The sequence below is a fragment of the Solanum dulcamara genome, chromosome 9 (assembly GCF_947179165.1).
Source record: "Solanum dulcamara chromosome 9, daSolDulc1.2, whole genome shotgun sequence".
In the NCBI taxonomy this organism is placed as follows: Eukaryota; Viridiplantae; Streptophyta; class Magnoliopsida; order Solanales; family Solanaceae; genus Solanum; species Solanum dulcamara.
Window position 1 is genome coordinate 14,572,870 of NC_077245.1, and position 15,875 is coordinate 14,588,744.

A 15,875-nucleotide genomic window follows, 5' to 3' on the forward strand; every position below is an offset into this window, starting at 1 on the left:
TTTCAAAATAGTGTAGGTGTTTCAAATAAATGGAGCTTCAATACTTTATTCCGTAAGCAATTTAGTTACGATATTTATAAAAATCATCTGATAAACAATGAGTTGAATCCATGATGTTTAGCTGGAGAAAAAAATGAATATTTTTAATTCATTTTCAGATAATCACTTATTTTACTAACTTCATAGGAAATACTTTTCATTTCTCATTTTAATAGAGATTTTGCTTAGCTTTATTACTTTAGAGGTATTTTATTCATAGGTTATATAGGAAAGCTACTACAAAAAAGTTCAGAGAGTTACGAAGAAAACTTCTAACTCATATTGATTATGAACTACCTTCATTTGGTATTTTAATTTAAATTTCTGACTACTTGATATTCAATCAAATAATCTTCCTTCCCCAAGAAAAAGAAGAGAAAAGAAAAGGAAAGGAGGAGAATGAAGCTATTAGCTAAGTTTGGTCAAGAAAATGCTTTAACTGAGAATATTTTGATTCAATTTTGCATAATTTAAAGATATTTTTAATCATTTTTCTTATATTAAATTATCAAATTTTGTCCAGTAGTAATTAAGTTACACGTTAGTACATATATGTAAATTAAGCAACTATTTGAATTTAAATCAAGAAAGTGTAGAATAGCATTGTCGTTATTATGTTGTGTCGGTCGAGATGCATTTAGTTACAATTTTTTAATTATTTTTAAAAAGCTTTTCGACTGTATATAGAATTAAATTTAGGTCACTATAGACGATCACTTTTGTACCTACAAGATAAGAGCAGAATTTATTGAATGCATAAATTAATACCAGTATTTCCTTCTCCGTGACCATGTAATTGGCCTGAGAAGAGTCAAGAGTCTTGCTAGCATAATAAATGGAGTGAAAAATTCTCTCCTTCCTTTGACCCAGAACTGCTCCTACGGTTGTGTCGCTTACGTCACACATCAGCACAAAAGGGAACTCCCAGTTAGGAGCTATTAGGATGGAGGCTCTAATCAGCTTCTTCTTCAAGAGTTCAAAGGCCTGCAATATTTATCATCAAGAATAAATTTTACCTCCGTTTCAAGCAAACTGCACATGGGTCTGACAATCTTCGAAAAATCTTTGATGAATCGCCGATAGAATTCGGCATGACCTAGAAAACTGCGAACTTCTTTCACTGAAATTGTGGGTAGAAGTTTCTCAATCACTTCAATTTTAGCTTTGTCTACCTCCAAATCATCTTTTGACACTTTATGGCCCAACACAATACCCTCTTTTACCAGGAAATGACATTTCTCCCAGTTTAAAACGAGGTTTGTTTCTTCACACCTTGCAAGTACTTTCTCTAGATTTTTCAAACATGGATCAAAAAACTCTCCAAAAACTGAAAAGTCATTCATGAAAACCTCTACAAACTCTTCCACCATATCATGAAATATAGCAATCATGCACCTCTGAAAAGTGGCAGGAGCATTGCAAAGACCAAATGACATATGCTTGAATGCATATGTCTCGTAAAGGTATGTGAATGTTGTCTTTTCCTAATCCTCCGGTGCAATGGTAATTTGATTATAACCTGAATACCCATCTAAGAAATAGTAGAACTCTTGGCCTGCTAACCTGTCAAGCATTTGGTCAATAAACGGTACAGGGTAGTGATCTTTCCTTGTGTCATCATTCAACTTTCTGTAGTCCATGCATATGTGTCATCTAGTTACTGTTCTTGTGGGGATTAACTCACTTTTCTCATTAGTCACTACAGTTATTCCCCTCTTTTTTGGTACACATTGAACTGGGCTTACCCGCTTACTGTCAGAGATTGGGTATATTATGCCTGGGTCTAGCCATTTAATTATCTCTTTCCTCACAACCTCTTTCATGAGGGGGTTCAACCTGCGTTATGGTTGTGCACTAGCCTTATGTCATTCTGTCATGAAAATTTTGTGCATGCACAAAGAGGGACTGATACCGTGAAGATCAGTCATTTGCCATTTGATTGCCTTTTTGTGCCTCTTTAGCACCTCAAGTGCTGCTGTGACCTGTGCCTCAGACAAAGCAGATGAAAGTATTACAGGTAAGGTATTATTCACTCCAACAAAAACATACCTGAGATGTGCTGGCAATTGTTACAACTCCAATTTAGGAGCTTATTTCAGAGAAATCTTGGGTGAAGGACCCAATTCTCTGTTCAAAGATTTCACATTCTTCTTCCACATGCTAATATTTGGCATATCAAGCACACTAGCTAACTCTTTAGCTTTCATGTCCTCTTCAATATCTTAACCCATCACAACTTTTGCCAACGGATCATTTGCTACAGTGCATTGAGCTGAGAGTTCCTCATCGATGATGGTTACAGCAGACAACTCTTCATAGACTGCAGGCAACTTTAGTGCATGATATACATCGAACACTTCCACTTTGTCATATACTCTCATAGTTAATCTACCTACAGCCACATTAATAAGTGCCTCGCCTGTTTCTAAGAACGGACGTCCTAAGATAAAAGGAACATCGAGGTCAGGCTCAAAATCTAAAACAACAAAATCAATAGGAAAAATGAGGGATCCCACTTGCACTAACATATCTTCAATGATACCGTCAGGTCTAGCTATAGAACGATCAGCTAATTGTAACAAAATAGTGGTTGGTTTAAGTTCTCCCAGACCTAATTTCTTGAGCATAGATCTAGGCATTAAGTTAATACTAGCACCTAGATCACAGAGACCTCTTGCATTACTGTACTTACCAATAGTCACATGTACTATGAAACTACCTGGATCATTTTGTTTAGCTGGAAGCTTAACTTTGTTCAAGATTCTTGAACTACAATCTTCACTGTTTCGAATTCAGCTAACTTGCTCTTATTGACCACAATATCTTTGACAAACTTGGCGTATTTTGGGATTCCCTGCAAAACATCAATCAAAGGTAAATTAATTTGCACTTATTTCAACAAGTCTATGAACTTTACAAAACACTCCTCTTCTTTCTTCTTTTTAAACTTTTGTGGAAAAGGGAGATGAGGTTCTGTCTTTGGTTCCTCGACTGTTTTGATCCACTTGGTTCACCTTCTTCCCCTATTTTCTCCTTGCCTTTCACCTCTGCTGGTTTAGCTTTGGGAGCCAATTTAACAAGGGGGATACCACTGCGAGTACTCACAACATTCACCTATTTGGGATTTGGGTCAGTGTTACCTGGTAAACCCCTTTGTTGGCGAGAACTCTGTGCACTTGCCAATTGCCCAAGCTATTTTTTTAAATTCTGAGTAGCTAACTGATTCTGATGAACCTGGTCTATCATGATCTGTTTCAACATGTCCTCTACACTCATGCTTCCTGATTTTCCTGATCCTTGATTACCTTGACTTTGACTATTGTATCCTTGACCATGATTGTTGTACTGTTGTCCACCTCCTTGGGGTTTATATTGAGTCTGCCCTTGTTGTTGGTTTTGCTATTTTCCACCCCATGAGAAGTTAGGATGGTTTCTCCAATTTGGGTTGTAAGTGTTTCCATAGTTATGGTTGCAAACCCACCCCCTTCTTCTTCATCTTCTTAACATCAATCCCCCTTCCTCCCCCAACCAAACTTTTTATCTCTATCTATAAATGTTTTTTCAAAAATTTCATTTTTTTGCTACAATCAATACCTTGCTTGACCATTTTTTGTTCCGCCACATGTTCATCCTTGAAAGTTTTAATTTTGCGAGTATCTTTGAATCTTGTTTGTATAATGTGAAGGGTAATATTGAGTATTGAAAAACTCTTGTCACGATCCAATTCCGTAGGCTGGGACTGGGGTCCGACCTGGACCCCCGTCTACCTATGATAACATATGTGCATACATATAGCCTCTTTCGTTTACATCATGTCATGAAAGAGCATGCAATCATAAATTTCACATAAGATAAAAGCTCTTTTCATCATCTTTTCTACCCCAACTACTTAACAAAAACCACTGCAAGATTTGGTTGAGATGAATTGTTCTTTTCAATTATTTACATAGTTAACCGATTCTAGCTTCTCAAGTACTTCCGCCCCTATAATTGTAGTCACTTACCATTCAAATGTTTCTTCTGATTCACTTATATTCCACCTCCCGATGGTAAAAAAACAACAAAAAACTCCAACATGTGTGTAAAATGTTTCAGTTTTGTGTTTACCGTTCTGTCCAAGTCTCTTTAAGTTATCAGTTTTAAAATCTTGTCTTACGCTTCATATCATCTTATACTATGCAGTTTCAAAACCTTCTTACTGCGGATCCAAATCCCACCTACCTTTTGAATTCTTCCTAACTTCCAAACAACTAATATAATCTGTTCTTTGCTATTTTTACTTAAGCTTTGAATCATTCTTTCACTTCGTCTTTGATTTACTCCATCTTTTTTAAACTAGAGAACTGGATATAAGTTGGAATAAATAAGAGGCTGACACTTCTCCATAGGAGGGGGATTAGGAAAACATTCTTGATAATGTCTTCGGCGCTTTGTTGGAAGTATTTTTCGATAAGTTTTCAACTAAATATTTTGATGTATGATTTAAAGTGCCTTTCTTCTTAAATAAAATGCTTTTTGCCCTTCTTTAAACATTGGAAGATTGTTGCCTTTCCGTACTCCCATTTACCACCCTTACAAGTACAATCTTATATCTTTGATATATCTATATATAAAAGAGAATCCTCTGTCCGATGACATATATGGTGCAAGCATAAGTCAAGATTTTCTTTTCACTCAAATTTAGATATTCTCACCAACTAAGCATCCCATCCGCAATAGGAACTCCACGCTCAAATGGTGCTTCAACCTCAACAACCCTCTGCAGCGTCTTTACCGTTTCATTCCTTTTACATTTGTTATGCCTCTTCAGAAACACTGTGCCCGTTTGCAAAAGATGTCACCGTCTTACAAATTGAACCACAATATTATTTCTCCAAACTACTTCCTTTTTCCACCGTATCTCCTGTTTCTGTTCACCAACTTCCCATTCATGCCTTCGACTACAAAAAATCACTTCAGTCAAACCCCAAAGATCAATGGTGCTCATGAGAATCGATGAATTCATATGGGTTAAGGTGGCATGACCACTGTAAGATAATAGTCTCAGGTAGCCTCCATATCTGTCCAAATACATAGCTACAAGCTAATAAAAATGCTAGCACAAATTTGATCAACCTATTTGATTAAATATGCCAGTTTAACAATCTAAAATAGGAAACTGTATCACGGAGTTCAACTTACATGTTTTTTGAAAATCCCTTCTTGATTCAATTGCACTGTATTATTTTTGTACTTAATAATTATCTTGCGGCTGTTGAATTCTTTGAGAACACAAAATACACTATCCCATTCATGTTTGCTTCTTATATACTCACACACCATTTGTTAAAGAATAACCGAAAGATCAATCTTTTTAGAAAAGTAATGCACCAGTTTAAATTTATTCTATGTTGAATAACAAAAAAGTCATATAAATATAATCACATAGCTTTAACGGTTGGCTATATTAGTCATCCATTTTTTTCATCTCATTTGTTAATATTTTGCCCCTCATTTGCACACTTCTGCCTATTACTGATTGAGTACATCACGAAAATATTTTCTGATATTCCTTTGTTTTGTATGTCATGCTTTGTTGAAATATATATTAACCTGTTAAACACGATTGTTTGTACTTTTGCAAGTTATTGTGTCTTTCTCTGTGCTTAATATTTATATCCTATGTTTTTTGTGCTATATGTACTCGCATAGTCTCCACTATTATTCGTTGAGACCATATTCAGATAATTTTCAAATATCCTTTAGTCCTTTCTCTTTTTCTATATTCATCGTAACCTGGCAAATTTCTTGGTTATTGATTCTGCGAGTTTTGGTGTCTGCCTTAGTGCTTAATATTTATATCTTTTTCTTACTACTGCTAAGTTATGTCGATGACAACAATAGTTGCATAGCTATAAATATATTTCTTTATAGTCCTGATATTGTTGATAAAGTCTAAATTCAGGAAGTCCTCAAACCCATAATTTTATACCTCTTCTACTGTTGTTACTATTAAACTAAACCTCCCATCACTTAACCAGTGAGAAAATAGATTTATGTCCATGGAAACTTCACCATCGGTTCAGTTGAGGTTTTTAAAATTTTTTACAACTCTGTAGCACTTCAGAAAGTTCATGAGAATTTATAGCTTTTGATAAATTTTTCTTTGCAAATTGCTAGCGAAATCAATATCCTTCTTCCTTAGCATGTGTATCGATTAGCAAAAGAAGGAATTAAGGTTCCCAAAAACTGAATTAGTCAATTACTCATCTCCAAGCGCAAGGAATAATACACTTTTGAGAACCACTAAAAAGTTTTATGATTATCTTTTGGGCACTGTAGACTATAGTTATCAAGAAATACGAATACCTTTCCTATTGTGTTGAAAGCCAATGACACTACTTATATTTATTGGAATGAACTATTTCTCTGTGTAGATAAACAAGTTTTATTGGAGTACCAAGTCTATAAGGTTGACGTTTAATACCAACTGATTATTTGTAACCTTAAAGAGGATCATATGTAAGAAATTAAAATATGTCTCTGCAGTAAAAGAAGGATACTTGAAGGTTTCTCTTTGTTTGCTCTTTTTTGGGCTTTGTTTTGATTGGAATGAACTATTTCTCAGCTTATTGGTGCGAAACAGTTCCAATCAATAATGGTGCGAAATATTGATTTTTCATTATTTCTGTTAATTGATTTGACTCTTTAAATTTGTTCAACTATTTGAAAAAAATACTCCACTTACTCACCTCTTTATTTAGTCACCACGTCATGAACCTACTCTAATCCATTATCAATTTTTAATTTTAGCTTTGATCTTCAAACGAAATAATTATTTTGTTGGATCACTTCGGCTCTTGGACATGAATCGGAGGTTAAGTAAGGACACTTGAATTTTCGCTGTCAGATTTCTCTATCCTGGTATGTGTTTGGGGGGAATTTGACCTTGAAAGCATCATTAGTTTGCTCAGGTTCGATTGTCCAGTGTGAAAACTGATATTGCAGGGCGAACTATAAGATGCGATACAATGCACTAGAGTTGTGGTAGGCTCAAATTATAAGGGAAAGAAGCAGCTTAACCACTAAAACAATGAAGGAAAGGGAAATAAGGGTTTGCATAGAAGCTGATAAAAACACGAAAAAAGGAAAATAGTTCATACTGAATGATTTTACTTTCACTTCAGAGTATATGAAAGTTATGCTTAACAGTTTGCTGGGAATTTGTTTAGTAGTTGATGGTCTCTATTATTTCTTGACGTGTAAATATTTTCTATTATTTAAATAGTCTAAAACAATTACTTCCTCAATACAATGAAGTAAAATTGTGGTTATGATGAATAGGTATGAAGTTGTCTATTGAGGAAACAAAAGCTTTAACTTGATTCATGAGGTTAATGATGCTCAGAGCTCCGGGCAAAGGCATCAATACCTACTCCAACACTACACTACCAAGAATGCCTAACAAATAGAAGATCAATATGTGCAGCTTGATATTGATATTGATAGTAGATATTACAATCCTGATGAGGCCAGCTATGATAGTAAGGATTGATGTAGTCCGCTGATTCGAGTCGATAAAGAATGATACTGCATATACAACTTGCTATTAGGTCCCTACCACAAAGCAGCGTGGTTTCTTTTTGTACATCACTATTGAATGAGTCAACTTCTATCACACAACAGGTAACTTTGCTATCTTCCGTCTGCATAATTAGGGGCATTTTTAGATTGAGACACATGTTCTATAGCTTTCTCTATAGTGCACGTTGTTTGGTGACGTATCCGAAGCAAACAAATTCTGAATCCTGAACCTTGAATTCCGAATCTTGAATCCTGAACTAACTATGTGTCATAATTGTTTCAACAATGTGCTGGAGCGTTAAGAACAAACAGTGTGCACTAAGGAAAAACACTTCGTGGGGGCAAATTGTATCTTCCAAATTTGGTGCAAGATAAACAACATAAAATTAAAGCCCGAGGAAATAGTGGTAGGGATTTAAGGTTGGGCATGTTCCTGTTGGATCAATTATATGATATTTGACTTACCATTCTTTTGGGAAATTGTGTGAACTTACTATAGATTCCATTTAATAAGACAACAGTTGTTTATTTTCCCTATTATTAGACTACCGATAGAAGGAATAGCCGTTCAAGAGGGACTACGTCTACTTTTAGCAAGCAAACTATGACGGGTGTGACTTCCTTTGGGCTAATGTTCCTAATGAGAAGGTAATATACTAGACGCAAAATCGACTAGCAATTCTCCCATGTATCTTCGTAGAAAAGCAATGCTAGGATAAATTGAGAGTTGGATAACTTAGTCTACATGTTGATTAACATGTTAATGTTGCAAGTTAGAATAAAGAATAAGTTATTCAATATATTTTTATTCTCTAAACGGATTAATGGAAGACATTAAAAAGGTGGACATAGTGTGGTAGACTTTGTAAATTAGAGATGTCTCAAACGATGCTTGATCTACATGTTGTTTAACCTGTTTACGTTGCAAACTTAAATAAAGAATAAGTTATTCATTGTATGACTCGGAACTGTTGAATCAAAGACACTCGGAATGGGGACAAAGTGAGACAAACTTTTGTAAAATAGAGAAGTCTCAACCAATTCAGGGTGAAAGTCTTAATGGTAATATTCTCTTAGGCGTATATCTAGAAACATCAATTAATCGAAATGTTAATACGTTGAGCTTCTGAATTTTAGTATCTTTAACAACTACACTACAAATTCAATAAGATGTCACCTAATGGGGTGATTCAATTTCGCGCGAAACGCGAACAATTTACCTAGTTTAGTTAAATCTCCGAAATCGAAGAATTAGAGATCCCAGATGAAGAAGCTAGGAAGTGAAGAGTGTAATCTTCAGTGAGAAGCTTCGAGATTTTGTCTGAAGCCTAGATTGCCTTATTTTGTTTGGGCTGGTTCATTTGACCTGATCAATGTGTATCTAACATTAGTTAATTTGTCCGCGCTTCGCACGGTCAAATATATCTTTTTTTATAAATGTAACTGATATCAAAGAGAATATAATTTATCATTAAAGTTGAAAAATGAATATATATACATATATATAAAAGACAACGTATAAGATATATTTGATCCACCAATAAGTTGATTCAATTTGCACTCATACTCACCATTCAACAACAAATTTATAAGTAATCTAAAATTACAAAAGTCTTGCTCTAATTCTTTTCCAAACTCTAGAACTCTAGCTTCCTATTGGATTCCTAAATATTAATTGTCTACACTATTGCTCCATCAAAAAGCAAGTTAAAAGAAGTTCAAGATACATTTCAAACTCTATTCTGCATAAAGCTATAGTAAAGACATTGAATAATCATAGACATTAATATGCATGCACTAATTATTTTATTTAACTGCTAAATAAAAATAATATGTTATAAACTAACTGCACCTAATAATAATCTCAACGTAAAGGGAATAAATATTAAGCATCTAAAAATAATTGAAGACATCAAAATGATATTTACCATTTGTCTATTCCTAATACTAAATTAATTTGCTAAAGGCAAATTGAGAGATCAATTGCATGAAGGAATGAGAGCTACCACCAACTAATGTAATAAAAACAATTGGATCAACTAATTCCTTTGCATCACAAAATAAAAATAATTAAAAAAAAAGAAAAACATTATACTAAATTAAACAATAAATAAAGAGAAGATTTCATAACTTCTAACTTGGAGACGGATCATATGAATTTGCATGTTTCCATCAAACACACACAAGCAATTTTCACAGAATAAACGACATTATGAAAGCTCAACATAAAAAAAAAAAGGGCAGCCCGGTGCACTAAAGCTCCCGCTATGCGCGGGGTCCGGGGAAGGGCCTGACCACAAAGCTCAACATAAAGATTAACGAAAATATACGGATAGTACGTGACACTTGTAGAAAGGAAGAACAGATTGATGAACAATTTGCACAACGATATTAAAAAAGATAGATAATGATTAAATAAACTCGTAATAGCAAGAACTCTCATGGAGATGTTACGATAGAGTTTGTTGTCAACGTATTTGCTATGAATTAAAAAGACATATAAAGTGCACAATGATATTGAAATGATAAGAAAGTACAACACTAAGATTCATAGGTAATGCACAACATTATTAAAATGGCATAACATAACCTTCAAAGCTGTCATATTTTTTTACATCCAGCACAATCTACGAACTAAAAATAACAAACATCACCACAATAGCAAATACAAAAAGCTCCAAACAGAACTAAACCATAAAACGTAAAACTGTAACCACTCTAAAGAAACTTCCCTCCACCGACTTGAAATTTTGAGTTATCCATCGATATCCCAATCGTTGACTTCTTTTCCTTGTTAGTTATGCCGTCATAGAATATTTGATATACTAATATAGCAAAACTAAGCACAAAGTACTATCGAATTTATGACATAAATTTAATAGGTATAAGTTTGTCCAAATTTATAGATAGACAAAGCCAATGAAATTTTACACAAGCCAAGTAACACAAAGGATCTAATTCGAGCATATGTTCTTGATAGCCAGTAGCGAAACTTTTACTTTATTTAAATCTGATGGTTTATTTCCTGCATTAAATTTAATAAGATCTAATCAAATTTTAGCTTTATTTCATCAATCAATCTTGAAAATGTCTTTGAGTAAGAAAATGAAATTGCCTCCACTACTGAGGAGGAACTTGAGAATGTAAATTAATTCTTGATAATTTTTCACTTAAATCATTGATCTGAATCATTAATTTAAGAATATAAAAAATTACTTTATACAGAGATAAATATTATGCAGTATAATAAAAATAGAGTTTACCATTCATAATCCATGTGGGTGAAGAAACACAGAAACAACGAAAAATATAGTATCTGAAGGTAAGAGCGTTTAACCTAAGGATCATCCATGCATTAACCCATGAATAAAGCATAGTGTCAAAAAATAGTCACCTTCTTGCTCATTTGTAATCACAATCTCCCCTGCACTTTCTCTTTTCAGACAAAACGAATAAAGGATGTTACATTTGTCTTGATAATTTGTGTCAGTTTTATGAATTCTTACCATCCATTCTGCTCTCATTTCCGTCTAATGTTTAATAATTTAAAATTCTATATAGCAGTAAAGGTTCTCTACCAACACACCAATCTCTACCAAAAGAAAAACAACACGCCAAAGTAAAAAAAAAAAGTTTATCTTTCATAATTCACACGGGTGAAGAAACACAGAAACTACGAATTGAAGTTCTGTAACAGTAAATGTTCTCTACCAACACATCTATCTCTACCAGAAAGAAGAACAACACGCAAAAGTAAAATAGAGTTTACCTTTCATAATTCATACTGGTAAAGAACACAGAAACTACAAAAAAGATAGTATTTGAAGGTTAGACTGTTTAACCTATGAACCTTGAAATTTACAACCATATTATTCAAAGAAAAATGTCATTAGCATACAAATTCTAGAGGCCTCAATTTTCTTCGCATGGTGTGGATTCACTGAATATATTGAGATATTTCCACTGGGTCTATGTATGTTGTTCGGATTCTTAAAGAATATTTAAGGGTGAGTGTCGAATTCCTCAAAAATAGTATATTTTATGCAAATCTTACATAGACGAGGAATCGATAATGAAGAATCCATATAACATAACACTGAAGTATACAATTCAAATTTTATTTTAATAAATTCAGAATCTTTTTAGTTCTTAAATATGCCTACGGTAAAGAACATAAACGAAAGTATTGAAAGCAAGTTATAGGACAAATACTAATTAATTATGAAACAATTCTACTTCACAACATATAGAATTGAAAAAGGAGAACAAAACATATAAAATTGAAAAAAAAGAATTTAGTTGGGTACTTTTTTTCATCAATTCTAACCTTTATCAATTAGTTAACTCAATATTTAAAACCCCAAAAAAGAAGAAACCTGAGAGAGAAACAAATTTAAAAAGCAATAAAATTGCCAGCAGAAAAATACGGTTGGAAAATAGGAAAATAAATTGTAGAGTATATGAGGAAAACTGGTATGAAAATGGGAGGAAGGAGTAGATGAAGCGGCGTTTTAAGTTGATAAAGGGTGAGAGGTTCTCTGGAAAGGGAAACGAGGGGCATGGAGTCTTTTCAAGGTGCCGTTTCGAATTTTTCTTTTATATCATCAAAATAAAAATAAATGACAAAAATTTGTTAAAAAAAATACATACTAATGCTGAATCAGGAATGTGACACATAGACGGACCTGAAATCCTCTTATATATAAAAGATATAAGATTATATTTTTCAGTTTCAATAAATGGGCTCTATGCCCACATTTAACTAAATGTTTTTTTTTTTTTTTACCTATTTTAGCTAATAAATAAACATATAGGGGGGTACTTTTGACCTTTTCCCCAAATTTCTTTATGCATATCAATTCAATCCGCCAAAACGACACAATCGAATATCCGTAGTCGATGCCTCACAGAGTCTCTCTTAAGTTTTCCCCTGTAAGACAGCATTCTCTACTTCTCCATCGCTGGGGCAAATTCTCGGCAACCGCTCCGGCGATACAGCCTCGAATCGAATACCCAGAACCTCAATCAGCTCCAATTACTCTCCTTTACAACAATCTCCTGAAAATATGCCTACAGGAATGCAAAAACCTGCAGTCCCGCCAGGTGTTCGACGAATTGTCCCACAGAGCTGCACGTGCTATGAAAGCTTGCAAAACCATCCATTTGCAGAGCCTGAAACTTGGGTTTGCATCACAAGGACATTTGGGGAATTCAATTGTGGATTTATACGCCAAATGTGGAGACATGGTTTCGGCTGAGAAAGCATTTTTCTGGCTTGAGAACAAGGATAGCATGTCTTGGAATTCAATTATATTGATGTATTCGAGAAATGGGTTGTTAGAGAATGTTGTAGAAGCTTTTGGGTCGATGTGGAATTCTGGAGTGTGGCCGAATCAGTTTAGTTATGCTATTGTTTTATCTGCTTGTGCTAGGCTAGTGGATGTCGAGATCGGAAAACAAGTGCATTGTAGTGTGGTGAAAACAGGGTTTGAGTTTGATTCTTTCACTGAAGGTTCTCTTATTGATATGTATGCAAAATGTGGTTATTTGATCGATGCTCGGAGAATCTTTGATGGGGCCGTAGAGCCGGACAATGTTTCTTGGACAGCAATGATTTCTGCTTATATTAAAGTAGGTCTACCTCAAAAGGCAATGGAGGTTTTTGAGGAGATGCAGGAACGAGGGTGTGTGCCGGATCAAGTGGCATCCGTGACCATCATAAATGCATGTGTGGGACTGGGTAGGCTTGATGCTGCTCGTCAATTGTTTACCCAGATGACTAGTCCAAATGTTGTGGCATGGAATGTGATGATTTCTGGCCATGCCAAGGGAGGGAAAGATGTGGAAGCTTTGAAGTTTTTCCAAGATATGATTAAAGCTAGTGTTCGACCCACACGTTCTACCTTGGGAAGTGTTTTGAGTGCAATTGCAAGTGTTGCAGATTTATCCTTTGGCTTGCAGGTCCATGCTTTGGCAGTTAAACAGGGATTAGAATCCAATGTCTACGTTGGGAGTTCTTTGATTAATATGTATGCCAAATGTCAAAAGATGGAAGCTGCAAGCGAAATATTTAATTGCTTGGGAGAGAAAAATGAGGTATTATGGAATGCATTGCTTGCAGGATATGCACAGAATGGCAGTGCTTGTAAAGTTGTCAAGTTATTCAGGAATATGAGACTTTCTAGTTTTGAAACCGATGAGTATACTTACACTAGCATACTGAGTGCATCTGCTTGTTTGGAAGATATGGAAATGGGGCGGCAACTGCACTCTATTATCATTAAGACAAAATTTGCATCTAATTTATTTGTTGGAAATGCATTAATAGACATGTATGCCAAATGTGGGGCTCTAGGTGATGCCAGGCGGCAGTTTGAGAAAATGCTAATAAGAGACCATATTTCCTGGAATGCAATAATAGTTGGCTATGTTCAGGACGAAGAAGAAGAAGAGGCTTTTATCATGTTCCGAAAAATGACATTGGAGAGGATTGTTCCTGATGAGGCATGTTTGGCTAGCGTACTCAGTGCTTGTGCCAACATACAAGATCTTAATAAAGGGAAACAAGTTCATTCCCTGCTGGTTAAATATGGTCTAGAAAGTGGCCTTTTTGCTGGAAGCTCCCTTGTTGACATGTATTGCAAGTGTGGTAACATTACTTCTGCCAGTGAGGTTTTCTTTTGCCTTCGTGATCGAAGTGTGGTGTCTACTAATGCTTTAATTTCTGGTTATGCTCAGACAAACATTAATTACGCGGTGCATTTATTCCAGAATATGTTTGTTGAAGAACTTAAGCCATCAGAGGTGACATTTGCTAGCATTCTAGATGCATGTAGTGACCAGGCTTACATGCTTGGGAGGCAACTGCACTCTTTCATTTTAAAGCTTGGATTTTCATACAATGATGAGTTCTTGGCAATCTCTTTAATAGGCATGTATTATAACTCCGGAAGATTAGAAGACGCGAACTTGCTCTTCTCAGAGTTTACAAAGCTAAAGAGCCCAGTTTTATGGACTGCTATGATATCCGGCAATATTCAAAATGACTGCTGTGAGGAAGCTTTGCTTGGATATCAGGAAATGCGCAAGTTTAATGTCATGCCAGATCAGGCAACTTTTGCTAGTGCCCTAAAAGCGTGTTCGACCTTGGCTTCTATGCAGGATGGAAGGAAAATCCACTCTCTCATTTTCCATACTGGTTTTGACACGGATGAATTGACCAGTAGCTCCCTAATAGATATGTATGCTAAATGTGGGGATGTTAAATGTTCAGTACAAGTGTTTAATGGAATGGCTAGCAAGAAAGACATTATCTCATGGAACTCTATGATAGTTGGCTTTGCAAAGAATGGTTTTGCGGAAGATGCACTGAAAGTCTTTGAAGAAATGAAGAGGGCATCTGTGAAGCCTGATGATATCACGTTCCTTGGGGTTCTGACTGCTTGTAGCCATGCAGGAATGGTATCTGAAGGTCGTCAAATCTTCAAGGATATGACTAACCTCTATGATGTTCGGCCGCGCACGGATCACTGTGCCTGTATGGTTGATCTGCTTGGTCGTTGGGGAAATCTCAAAGAGGCAGAGGAATTTATTGAAAGATTAGATTTTGAACTAGATGCTATGATATGGTCTGCTTACCTTGGTGCTTGCAAATTACATGGAGATGATACAAGGGGACAGAAGGCTGCTGAAAAGCTTATTGAGTTGGAACCCCAAAATTCTTCTTCCTACATACTGCTAGCTAATATATATGCTGCATCAGGCAATTGGGGTGGAGTAAACTTCTTAAGGAAAGAAATGAAAGAGAAAGGAGTGAGGAAGCCCCCTGGTTGCAGTTGGATTATAGTGGGGCAGAAAACAAATATGTTTGTTGCAGGGGATAAATTTCATCCTAGTGCTGGTGAAATTCACGCACTTTTGAAAGATTTGACTGCACTAATGAAAGATGAAGGCTATTTTTCTGATATAGGATCTGTAATGGATGGTAGCTTGAACAAAGCAAACCCCAGACCTGCCTGGGCAAATACTGCAGTCCGATAATGTTGAGAAATGGACCTCGACCCTAACTCAATCCCAACAACTAGCTAATGAAGTGAGGATTGTCTAAAATCACATGAGACAAATAATCCCGTCTCACACCACTGGGGGACTCTAACATCCCACACCCAAGATGGAATATTTGGTGCATGGACAATATCACATGGAACCCTAACATTGGATCGATAAACCAAGAGTTGGATGGGTTTGGCTTGGATATCATGTGAAGAAATGGA

At 35.4% G+C, this 15,875-nt stretch overlaps 1 protein-coding gene and 1 long non-coding RNA gene across 2 annotated transcripts; one reads left to right on the top strand and one right to left on the bottom strand.

Moving 5' to 3' along the window:
• Positions 1–10,155: 10,155 nt before the first annotated feature.
• On the bottom strand, positions 10,156–12,160 carry LOC129903365 (uncharacterized). The gene is made up of 2 exons (XR_008770265.1): positions 10,940–12,160; positions 10,156–10,627 (listed from the first exon to the last, which is right to left on the bottom strand). It is a non-coding gene; the product is annotated as an uncharacterized LOC129903365 (long non-coding RNA).
• Positions 12,161–12,453: 293 nt separating this feature from the next.
• Positions 12,454–15,774, top strand: LOC129904078 (pentatricopeptide repeat-containing protein At3g09040, mitochondrial). Its single transcript, XM_055979607.1, has one exon. It carries the CDS (start codon positions 12,502–12,504, stop codon positions 15,640–15,642), a length of 3,141 nt encoding a protein of 1,046 aa, XP_055835582.1. The 5' UTR covers positions 12,454–12,501; the 3' UTR covers positions 15,643–15,774.
• Positions 15,775–15,875: the final 101 nt, after the last annotated feature.